At 37.1% G+C, this 13,053-nt stretch overlaps 2 protein-coding genes across 3 annotated transcripts in view; both read left to right on the plus strand.

The window, feature by feature from the left end:
• The first annotated feature begins 834 nt into the window (after positions 1-834).
• LOC307131004 (toll-like receptor 13) lies at positions 835-10,684 on the plus strand. Its single transcript, XM_079824379.1, has 2 exons — positions 835-979; positions 6,932-10,684. The coding sequence occupies exon 2, from the start codon at positions 7,977-7,979 to the stop codon at positions 9,780-9,782; it is 1,806 nt and encodes a 601-aa protein (XP_079680505.1). The 5' UTR covers positions 835-979; positions 6,932-7,976; the 3' UTR covers positions 9,783-10,684.
• A 1,551-nt stretch (positions 10,685-12,235) lies between these two features.
• rabgef1l (RAB guanine nucleotide exchange factor (GEF) 1, like) overlaps positions 12,236-13,053 on the plus strand; it is a 14,398-nt gene continuing 13,580 nt past the window's right edge. Inside the window, exon 1 of one of the 2 annotated variants that reach the window (XM_079824385.1) lies at positions 12,236-12,575. The gene's annotated coding sequence lies outside the window, so the exon portion shown is untranslated. The remainder of the gene's footprint in view (positions 12,576-13,053) is intronic. The other variant, XM_079824384.1, reaches the window with a different exon arrangement.

Here is a 13,053-nt window from a genome sequence, read left to right on the forward strand (position 1 = left end):
TCTGTTTGAATCTATTTTTGTAGGAAAAATAGAGCAAAAATTGTACCAAAAAAATGACAACGTTGTCTATAAAAACGGTCAAGACCTATTATTATGTTGTATAAAATTAACATTGCATTTTGCAATCATGCTGATAGCCTACTCTGGAAAATAGCTCTCTTGCTCGAGTGATATTGCTTAACAGTTAACAGCTTAACAGTTTACAGTTCATTCTTTTATTTTTAAAACAACTTTTGTTCAAACAAAGATCAAGTTGTAGCTCCTTGCCTTCTTACAAAGGCCGTCTAGTCCTAACCTGATGTCGGCGTCCCGTCTGAAGAGCAAGTCAACTATCTCGAACTTTAGTACTTCTCTTCTATTACGTGCTGCAGCACATACCAGACAACACTCCTAGATTGCTAGTTTATTAGCGGCCGGGAGCTTCATTTACCGAGAGAGACTCTCTGAACTATAAGATAAACACACAATTTGTACTTTGCAAAGATGCAACACGAGAATACCATGGAATGCTCTGATTGGTTACATTCAGCTCATGCAAAAGCACAAAACTATCTTTCACAGAATCATTATAAAATCTAGACTGCATGATCACATGGTGTGCAAAAATACATATGTGGCATATCTGTTTAAGATCAACCTCACTATATGCGTCTTACACTTTTGCTAGTGGCAGATTATTCAGGACATCTTGACATATCCATTGCAGCATAAAGACATTTTAAGAACACTTCTGTTGGGCCTTATTGCAACATTCAACTTCCTTTCACATCCTTCATCCTTCTGGACCGCTTGTGATTTTCTAGTATAATTTATGGGAATAAGAAGTGAAGCAACAGAAGCAAAAGGGTTTCAGTTCCTGAAAATGTCAGAACTTTAAGAGTAAGGCAAACTGTGTAATTACCGTGTATTGTCATTAAGGTGAATCGAGGTGACCTGCTTCAGGATTATTTGCTGTGCATTTACTTGGAATTGTTTAAAGGTAAGAGTTCAAATAATCCAATAAAAACGCTCATCTGACTCGAATCGACATTACCCATTTTGATTGTGGTCAGTTCTCGTTGTACAACAGTTCCTTTACACATTTCAAATACTTTTTCTAAATGTGGTGATTTGAGCTTCTCTGAAAATAATAATGCTCTTTCTTAGAGCGTTTTCAATCAAAAGAGGTCTTTCTGAAGAAAATAAGGCTCTAGTTTAAGTGTGCGCACAAGGTGTTGATATTAATTTACTGAAGCAGTTGCCACTGGAAAATTTAAGTATTCTTTACTAGTTAAAACCTAAACATAAGTGACATGCATGCTTTCTCAAAGTCTGTGTGTAGGCTATCCCAGATATTTTCATATATCCCCAACAATCTATTTCTAATTTGGCTTGAACAGTGTTTACTTCATTTTCAGCAGATTTCCTCACTTTTCGTAAGTATAGATACACCTAATTACATTTTTAAAGGATTTTTCTGTGCAATGTGCATACAGTATATCTAAAGCGTTGTCTCAATGCACAGGGATTTATACAAGTAAACGTTTAAGTGTACTATAAGTGTAACAGTAGCAAACTTTAAGTACACAACTACGTTTCTCATGTGTACTGCATCTGTACTACAAAGTGAACTTATAAGTATATTAGTAATTTAATATTTGAATACAAGTAGTAAAAAAAATGTTGTTTATTAAAGTACACTTTGAAATACATTCTCAGTAAACTACTAGTTTATACTGCATACTTATAAGTTTTCTTTAAGTGAACACAACATCGTACTTATAGCTTACTGTATATATTATTTTTGCACTTTAAGTATACTGCTATGTTCAAATATAGGTATTAATTTAGTTAAGTAACTTGAAATACATTTAACTCTTTAAAAACATTTTATTATAGCTTCATGTATCCTTTTTTATCAACACTTGAATGTGCAAGTTTCATTTAAAAAAAGCAACATTTCAAACAAAATCACATTTTAGTCAAAGACTTCATCCGGATCAGATTCAGAGTCGATCGAGTCCATCAACATCTACAAAGCTTCAGTCGTTTCCTCTTCATGGGTTTGACATGCACTCAAGAACATTAGGCCGTTTTGAACTTATCATGTTTTATGATCATGTTATTTTACATTTTCTCTATCACTTGTTTCTGCTTCTTCTTCTCCATACGAACAATAAGTTTATTCAAGTGTGCTATTAGCAGTGTTGGGGGTAAAGCATTACAAGTAACTTGAGTTACGTAATAATATTACTTTTTCCAAGTAACTAGTAAAGTAACGCATTACTTTTCAAATTCACTAAATATATCTGAGTTACTTTTTCAAAAAAGTAACGCAAGTTACTTTTTCACATTAATTTGACTGACAGCTCTCCTGCCCCCATGTTGAGAAAAATAAGTGCAGAGGTGTTGTGTGTAAACATGATGGTTATTGTAGTTCCAGACTAAATGTGAGCATTTATTTATCTCACTTGCACAATAAAGATTCTGTACTCCTCAAAATAAATAAAATCAGTCAAATGCAAAATCAGAGTACTATGCAAACCTCCAATAATTAAATGTTAAATAAAACAACAATTTTTATGCATAATCTACCTTTATATTTAATTTACCAATGTCTTGCTGCTGACCTTTGATGATGAAAATTACTAGATTTTTTGTTTTTATTGGTAAAACTTTTTTCTCCTGCATCCTATTCTACCATTATCCAGAATGGCAGCAGAGCAGAGCTGCGCCCTCTACTGTTCATGCGTGAATTTGCATTTTTATCTCAGCCTGGGGCTTATTATTTCAATTTTGGTATGAAGAAAAATATAACTTTTTTGTTATAAAAAACAAAACAAAAACAAGCCCAGCTCAGGTGAGAAAAAGTAATGCAAAAGTAACGTAACGCATTACTTTTCTTAAAAAGTAACTAAGTAACGTAATTAGTAACTTTTTAAGGGAGTAACGCAATATTGTAATGCATTACTTTTCAAAATAACTTTCCCCAACACTGGCTATTAGTATACTTCTTTTAAACTAAAAATAATAATTGCAATCTACTTTTTACATACTTCTCAGAAATATACTTCAAATTGCACAAAGTATACTTGACTTAAACTGACAGAAAAGTTTGGCCTGTACTAATCTTTTGATCGAGAGTATTCTAAGTAAACTTGATCTGATTTCGCCTTCACTGTGTTTTTCTACACCACCAGGGTGTGACACATAAAGTCTTATTAAACTTACATTGTTGAAAATATTGATTTATAAATAAAACAGATCCCTAATTCTGCATATCTTTAGTGTAGGCTAGTCCACTGGTAGTGTACATAGAAATTTAGTTAAAATCTACTTGACTCTTTCCCACCATTGACTGAATTATCCGGCTATCCATGTTTCCACTGTTATATGGGAGGGGGCGCTGTTACACTTCTACTACAGAATCTCAGGGTTAAAACACAGGAGAAAAAGAAGCAGAAACAAGTGATAGAAGATTGCTCGCGCAAATGTAAAATAACGTGATCATCAAACATTAAACTGCATAAGTTCAAAACTGCCTAATGTTCCTGAATTAACTGATGAACCCATGAAGAGGAAACGACTGTGAAGCTTTGGAGATGTTGATGGACTCGATCGACTCCATCTGTGTTTGATCATCACTCTGAATCTGATCAAGGCTGACAAAAATTTGATTTTCTCAGCTTTATGCTCAAAATGTTGCCTTTCTTTATGAAACGTGCCCACATTGAAGCGTTGATAAAAAGGATGCATGAAGCTATAATAAAATGTTTTTTTTAGTAAATTAGTTAAAGTACAGTTAAAGATATTGTTCAAGTATAGCAAAATTAATACTTACATTTGAACATAGTAGCATACTTAAAGTTAAAAAATAATATATACATAGTAAACTATAAGTATGATGCTATGTTCACTTAAAGAAAACTTATAAGTATACTTGCAGTACAAACTAGTAGTTTACTGAGAGTACACTTCTCTACTAATAAACTAAGAGAAAAAAAAACTACTAGTATACTTATAAGTTCACTTGTAGTACAGATGCTTAAAGTTTAAAGTGTGCTACTGTTACACTTATAGTACACTTAAACGTTTACTTTTATATACTAAAACTGGGTCAATTTAGTCCCAAGCAGTATTGAAATAATACACTTACAAGTACTAGTAACTAGTGCATTGATATTAGTATACTTACTACTTAAAGTATACTTAAAATATACTTGAACATTACTTAAGTATAAAAAATAAAATTCCCACACTACGCAATAGGGTAGTACCAAGTCATCTTCCTGTCAAAAAAACAGATTTGCTTGGCTTCATAGAAATGTGGGTCTTCCAACATAAAGAATGTAAACAATTCTGTGATTTCAAGACAAATAAGATGTAAAACATAAAAGCATTCATTAATTGTAACACTACTTTTGTGGTATACAGGTTATCATGTAAATGTGGATGCTTTTACGTAGGGCGGTCCAAGAGATGTCTCAAAGACAGTATCGGAGCACAAAAATGCCATTAGAAAAGCCAATTTGGATTATCATGTGGCAAAACACTTCCAAAATGTGCATGACAGTAATCCAGAAGGCCTAATGGTTGAGGTTAGAAACGGTGGGATGGTGACCGATTAAAATTACTTTTACAATGCGATTTACAGGCCACACAGTGTACTCGGGGTTGAATGAAGAAATAGATTTCAGTCTTTCTTGTGATCATTTTCTCTGTATATGTATTTGTTAGCCACCTAGTGGACTCTCTCTGAATGTGGATATTCCCGATGTATGGCCAGGCCACCTAGTGATTGTTGTTCTTTATTCTGTTGCATGTGAACATTTACAGCCTGCCACCTAGTGGATTGTTTGGCATGATTCATGTGGTAATTTACCATGTCACTCAGGTGTTTCTAATCAGTATACAAAAGGAAGCACACCCTGAAGAAGGCTATCTGTGCCGCTACACGTGGGTTGCTTTTTCCCATGTCTTTTACATTTTCTATTATGAAATAGCCAGTAAAATAAAGGCTGTTTAATAATTTTGAAGAAGAGTGCCTTGGATTTCCTTTTTTCTACATTCATTTGAATTCCTGACCCCAAAGAGCACCTTCAAACATCTGACTCAACTCCCTGAGCAACCCAGACTTTTTTGTCTTTACTTAAGTATACTTCATAAAATGAACTTGAAGTATACTTTTTCATAAGGGTGACCTGTGTTTTAACCCTGAGATTCTGTAGTAGAAGAAGTGTAACAGCGCCCCCTATCGTATAACAGTGGAAACATGGATAGCCGGATAATTCAGTCAATGGTGGGAAAGAGTAAAATAGATTTTAACTGAATTTCTATGTACACTACCAGTGGACTAGCCTACACTAAAGATATGCAGAATTATCTGTGTTATTTATAAATCAATATTTTCAACAATGTAAGTTTATAAGACAGTATGCAAAACTATGTGAAAAAATATTGAATAGCTACTCAATCAAAAGAGTAAACACAATTACCGGGGAGCGCGGGGCACAGCCTAACGCGGGGTTATGTTTTAACTCTTTCCACACATGCCAGAATGACGAAACTTAGTGTATTTACTAGTTGCCCTATCAACATTATTTAGAGAATATATAGCGCCAAAATTAAAAAATCTCTGGAAGATATTAGCCTACTGAACATTTATTTAACCATAGCAAAAGTACATTTCTTACTTAAGTTTAGTTTTCATCTCTGTTTTTTGTGTTTATTTAAAATAAGACAAATCCGATATTATTTTAATCTTATACGTGATGACTAACAGACAGCAGATTAATGGCTATCCACCTGTCACTCGAAGTGGCCACGCCCTTAATTATGCAGAACTTTAATGCTTTATATAATGTAAACGAATGAGTTATAAAAAAATTCACCCCCCCCCCCCCCTCACAGTCGTCATTAAGGGCAAAATTAGCCGTATAGACCAAAACCACAATTTGTACCAGACTGTAAACATGTTTTAATCTGCTGTAAAGTTGGGCATTTTAACATGAGCTCAATGAGATTCTGCTCCTTCTGGAGTCTGTCTCTAGTGGCCAGTCCATGAACTGCAGTTTAACTCACTTCCGGATCGGCTTCAAGAGAAACTGCGGGAGGAGCCGCTTGGTTGTCACACTGCGTTACAATGAGCTCCTATTAGAAATATGCCATTATATTCTATACTTTTATGAATTCTTTTGAGAAACCATGAGAAAAGGGTGAATAATGACTGAGAGTCAATGTTCAGAAATTATTAATTATTATTATGTTTTGAACTATGCTGAATTTAGCGATGTGTTTGTTGTCAAAGTCAAAAATTAGTATATTTTTAATGATTAAAAAATGCCATTATTTTATTTTTAAAAATGAATTACTGCATTTTGTTGACAAAATATTTTAGTTTGTCTTGGATATTTTTTTGATGATATTAGGTAACATTTTAATCTGTCATTTGGTCATGTTATATTGTGCCCCACCACATGTTACAATGTACCCCACCTACGGGGCACGTTGTCACATTTCACTTCCATTCTTTCGGGGTAAATCAAGAAAAAAGAATACACTGCATTAATTAAACAAAACCACATAATTGTACTAGACATGTGTGCAATTAATGTGGGAAACAATAAATACTCTGAACCCCAAGTGGATTTACACAAACTGAGAAAGTCAAAAAGCGTTAGTTTGTGCCCCGCTCTCCCCTATACTTTGAATACTTTAAGTATATCTCGATCAAAAGATTGAGCATAGGCCAAATATACTTAGACTTTTCTGTCAGTATAAGTCAAGTATATTTAAGTGCACTTTGAAGAATATTTCTGAGAAGTATATACAAAGTAGACTGAAAGTATACTTTCTTATTTTTAGTTTAAAAGCATACTAACTTCTTTTTAAGTGAGGGAACCTTTTCTCAACACCGTTATCAATGCACTTACACTGGTGTTCTCTTTCCTAGGAAAACTGAAGCTAAGAAAAGCCAAGAATCCCAACTGGATGATCACAACATGTCTACGACAGAACGTCGTTTGTGCTTCATTAAACACTGCCGTTTGACTTCATGGCTGCTTTACTGCTGCGCTTTCATAAATCTCGCAGATGGATACTCGGTCAAGAACTGTACCGTCAGAGGATCTTTGCAATATGCACAAAACATAAATGTGTTTTGTAATAAGAAGTCCCTGCATTCTGTGCCAGGGAATATACCGGAGAAAGCCACATATTTGGACGTTTCTGACAATGTAATACAGAAGATAAAGCAGGAGTGTTTCTCTCAGCTGTCTAACCTTAAAGGTCTTATTGCACAACACAACAAGATCCGGGAGGTGGAGGAAGGAGCGTTCGGCGGTTTGGTGGCTTTGCAGGAGTTAAACCTGGCCTACAACAAACTGACAGATATCCTGGGAGGGATGTTTCGCAATCTGGGGAATCTCACTGTGTTGCATCTGAATGAAAACCTGATCGCTGATATCAACTTCTCTGCATTTTCACCCCTGATCAGTTTGAGAAAAGTAAATCTGTCCAGAAATCATCTGAAGAAAGTAAGCAAAGTTCAGCCGCTCTTTTTACTTCCAAACTTACAGGAAGTGCACATTGGGAGTAATGGCTTCCCCTCTTTTCAGACCTGGGAGGTGTCCAACATATCTCTGAGACTGAGAGTCCTGGATTTATTCCAGAATCCTTTGAACGTGTTCAGCGTCACTGCTGATATCTTCCCTCGCCTTGATAGTTTGGTCTTGGCTTCTATTCCTGGAAACATGACATGGGACGTGCAGGACAAAGGGTATCTCCAAAGTGTGCAACATCTAAATCTGAGTGGGATACAGTTACCCCTGGAGAAGATCACAGATCTCCTACAAACCTTCTCTTCTTTGGCCAGCCTGAGGCTTCACTCTCTGGGGGATGTGAAAGCGAGAGCTCTGATTAGGGACGCATGTCGGATTCCTTCTTTGAGATTTCTAGGCTTGCAGTCGAACAACATTACGTCCATATCATAAGACGAGATGCAGTTCTGCACACAGTTAACCGAGCTTGATCTGTCCAACAACAGACTACACAGCGTCCCGGCTGTCATCAGCAGCCTACCCGGTCTTCATCTTTTGGACCTCACCTTCAACAATATAAAGAACATAAGCTGTGCTGATTTTGCCAACTTAACCCAATTATGGACCCTTCAGATTTACAGTAATGATATCTCCTTTATCGAGGACTTTGCTTTCAGAGATCTGAAAACCTTGGCGACTCTGATGATTGGATCTAACAGACTCTCTCTCAACAGATATTGGAAAGAAGATCTCCAAAAACTTCAGAGTTTGGATCTAGCAAACAACAAGCTGGACTCTGTCCGTAGGGAAGATTTTGAGTGCTTAAAATCACTGAAGAATTTGTCTCTACCAGACAATCAAATATCGGTTATTGAAGCGGGGTCCTTCGACGGATTGACGAATTTGCTTTTCCTGAATTTGCAATCGAACAAGCTCTCTCGGGGCTCGATAAAAGACTCAGTGTTCTTCAGACTCCCAAACCTGAAAACCCTCCTGTTGAACAACAACTATATCTCATACGACAGTCAGGAGGCTCTGGCACAACCACCCTTTCAGCATCTGAGAAAGCTAAAGACTCTGAACATTTTCAGCCAGGGTCATAAAGGACTGCGCTATCTACCCTCGAACCTGTTCAAGGGACTGTGGTCTTTGGAAGAACTTCAAGCAGAGAATCTCAATATAAACTCTTTACATCCGGACACATTTACACACACTCCTTATCTGTGGGTACTGGATCTCAGCAGAAATGAGTTTATTTCACTCACGAGAAACATATTTCTGCCTCTCCATGTCCTCAAGACACTGCACCTCTCCAAAGCTGGCTTGCAGTCTTTGGACTTTCTCATCAACGCAAACCTCAGTAAACTTCATCTGCTGCACGTGAGCAATAACGCATTATCCGCCATTAATGAGACTTTGATCCAGTCTCTCCCAACACTGATTTACGTTGATCTGCGAGCGAATTATCTCTCATGCGACTGCACCAATGCCTGGTTCGTCAACTGGACCGTGAGTAGCAATGACACAGAGGTCGAGAGCGCGTATGAACTCACATGCAACTACCCAAACAAACTCAAAGGACACAAGCTCCTGGATCTTGACATGGGTTCGTGTAATGTAGATGTCGGGTTTTTCTGTTTCCTCTCCACGACCACACTCGTCTCAGTGACCCTGCTCGGCTCTTTTCTCTTTCACTTCCTCAGATGGCAGGTTATTTATGCTTACTACCTCCTTCTGGCTTTTCTCCATGATAACAAACATCAGAGGAAGCCCAGAGGTTTGCAGTACGACGCGTTTATTTCCTATAATGTTCGCGATGAAGTGTGGGTGATGAGGGAACTGTTACCTCAGTTGGAAGGCGAGCAGGGCTGGAAGTTGTGTCTGCATCACAGGGACTTTGAGCCCGGCAAACCTATCATGGATAACATTGTAGATGGCATTTATAGTAGTCGCAAAACCATCTGTGTGATTAGCAGACACTACCTGGAAAGTGAGTGGTGTTCCAAGGAGATTCAAGTTGCTAGTTTCCGTCTCTTTGATGAGAAAAAAGACGTCCTTATCCTGGTATTCCTGGAGAACATCCCGAGCCATCAGCTGTCTCCGTACTACAGGATGAAGAGGCTAATCCAGAGGAAGACGTACCTCAGCTGGCCTAAACCAGGAGCGGACACCAGAGTCTTCTGGCAGAAACTGAGAGGCGCTCTGGAAACCAAAGGCACCGCAGAAACGGAGCATCCCATTGGCTGGGATTTAGGGGTCATCTAACTCTGACTAACTTTTGTTTGCTTTCAGGAATGCTTTTATTTTTATGTATATCCTTCCTAGACCACAACTGATTATAATTATTTCCTCTCTTCCTGGTTTAACCCTTTCATGTAGAGGGTCTGCGCGGGACTGTTTTTTAAATCCCGCTTAAAATTCACTCTGTGTTTCGTCCCGAGCCGACTGATCCCGCTAAATTTAGACCTTGTTTCCAGGACTGGGATAGCAAATGTAAAATGTTGGCTATACAATAATTGTTTATTTTTGTCTTATGATACTCTCAACACCGTAAGAAACGTCACAGAGAAAACTAGGCTAAATCAAATACGACATCTGTCACTCAAAAGTGTAAGCAAAAAATACAAATAAATGCTATACTACTAGCTATACAATTATCAGGAAATGCTCATTTTGAGGTGAACGAATCCTCTTCATTCATACCATCATTACATGTGCCACTGTCTCCTCTATTGAACAAACACCACATAAACCTGTATTATGATCATGTGTAATTTTGATTTGAATGCCTTCTGTTATGAATGATTTTATACATTTCCCCTGAACCTTATGAAAGTGTTGACCTGTTTGAGTCCCTGTCACATGCTTCTAAAATTAAATGTGTTCTTTCTGATCTGATGAGTGAAATATTTATGCTTGGTTCATCCATGTTTAAAGTATTTGGCCAGTGTCTGCTTACCCTGAATTCCCACATAAAACAAGTTATTATTCCTATTGATTTCAAACTGTATAGGCTAATGTAATCATGATTTCTACTCCATATGATTATTCTGAAGTATTGAATCTGAATCTGAATGCTCTATTCCGGCTTAGGGTTGCCACCTTTGGTGTGGCAAAATAAGGGACGCCCATTCACGACCCCCCAAACCGACCCCCCCCCCCCCCCCCAAAAAAAAAAAACACGTCATGAAATGATTATTTCTACGTTGACAACTTGACAGCTCAATAATAAACCATAAGAGAACATGAGATCAAGTATGTGAACTTGCAACAGAACACATTTTATATTATTTTACATTTGATTATTTTATTTATTTCTAAAGAACTCTTTAGTAGCCTATTTGGTGCACTTTAAAGGGACAGTTCAGCCCAAAATGAAAATTCTGTCATCATTTACTCGCCCTCATGATGTTCCGGACCTGTATGAGTTTCTTTGTTCTGCTGAACACAAAAGAAGATATTTAGAAGAATGTTTGTAACCAGGCTTCTTTGGGGGCACCATTGACTTCCATAGTAATCTTCCTATGTGTTCAACATAACAAAGAAATGTGTACATGTTTGGAACAACTTGAGGGTGAGAAAATGATGACAGAATTTTCATTTTTGGGTGAACTGTCCCTTTAAGCAGTCATTCTGAACCAGTAATCACTTTTTTGAATTTCAAAAATGTAATTTGTTTTAATTAATTTAACTTAATTATGACTATATTATCATTATTATTATTTATATATTATTATATATATATATATCATTATATATTATTATTTGTCCCATTTTTATCTAAAACATATTTTAAATGTCATAAACTTTATATGACAGAATTATTGGTTATGTATGATTAGCTAAATTATAAATTAATAATTACATTTATTAGGCTATAATCTATTAATTAACCTGTCTAAAAATAATAATTCTGTCTGCCAAGCTCTGATAATGTATGGAATATTATATTAATATATTATCCATTAAAAAAAACTAGCCTATAGGATACCTTTAGAAGCACAGATGTGTCTGTCACCGCTGTTGCTTTAAATCAGTCAGTCTGAGACACTGAAATGCTTCTCTAAAGTGTGCAGTTGGCCTGAGGTTCATCATGAGTTACTGGACAGACCCATTGATACCTTTTTGATATTCAGCTCTACATCTGGAGATCCAGATGGTGGACGCGACGCGAGCTCGACATGTTTTTTTAAAAACCGCGCAATTTTACAGGCACACTACAGTTCATGTTCTCGAGACTCCGCCGCTATGACAACAAAGCCGCTAAAACGCAATCACGCACAAATGAGCTCCTGTACTACTTATTGTGAAATTGATTTGTTTATATTTGCTATCAGTATTCTCCACACTGCAAAATCATTGTGTGTTTATTGAACTATGTGTGGACCTATGTAAAATACGGAACAAATCGCGTCCCGTATTGGTTTGATACGGAACGCGTCATTTTGCTTGTAAATACGGGACGATTCCGTATTTTACGGGACGGGTGGCAACCCTATTCCGGCTCGGCTCATTATCATTAATGTGATCACTCGGTTACATGGAAACAATTCCTACTTACTACAAATTATTTTTTCATGGGCAAATGTTATTAGCTTGTTCCTTCATCTTTAAACACAATTTCACACCTCACTCGTATCAATCTGGAGTAATAAAGACCTACTGTATGAACATGAATCTCTTTTCTTTGATAGTTTAGTAAGTATTTAAGGGCTTAATTTGGACTGAAGACCCTGGAGTATAACTCTATTGTTATGGTATGACAACTGTTGTTCCTGATCTTTCAAGCATTTAATAAAATAGATCAGTGTTTGTAAAATACGTAGATGGTCTTTTATTGTATTTAGACTTTTATTTTGGCGGCTGGCGCGCAGGGAAGCGCCGCATAAACTCGCTTCCGGTGGCGAAGGGATTTCCGGCAACAACACAAACACATTTGATCAAAACATCAATGCGACCAGAAACCGGCGATCCGGCATTTATTAATCTCGCTGGAAAGTGCAGAATATATCATATATCATATATTCAGGATTCACACCTGCTCTACGAGTCTCACACGTAAGACAGAACATTATTAGTGTGATTATAGTAACTTCTGAAGATCTCGCTTATGAATCGCGAATGATTGCGCTGTATAACGACATTTCTGTTCATTCAGTGTTTATTAATATAGTCTCAATGCGTTTCTGGAGACGCGTTTAATCCTGGTCACGAGACTGTGTGTGTGTGTGTGTGTGTGTGTGTGTGAGAGAGAGAGAGAGAGAGAGAGAGAGAGACTACTGTGTTCAAACCACGGTACAGAGATGGTGTGTGTGTGTGTGTGAGAGAGAGAGAGAGAGAGAGAGAGAGAGACTACTGTGTTTAAACCATGGTACAGAGATGGTTTGTGTGAGAGAGAGAATGTGTGTGTGAATGTGTGAGAGAGACTATTGTGTTTTTACCATGGTACAGAGATGGTGTGTGTGTGTGTGTGTGTGTGTGTGTGTGTGTGTGTTTGTGTGTGACTCAACATATTACCCAATGATCTTCATCTGCT

The sequence above is a fragment of the Gobio gobio genome, assembly GCF_949357685.1.
Source record: "Gobio gobio genome assembly, chromosome: 8".
Taxonomy (NCBI): domain Eukaryota; kingdom Metazoa; phylum Chordata; class Actinopteri; order Cypriniformes; family Gobionidae; genus Gobio; species Gobio gobio.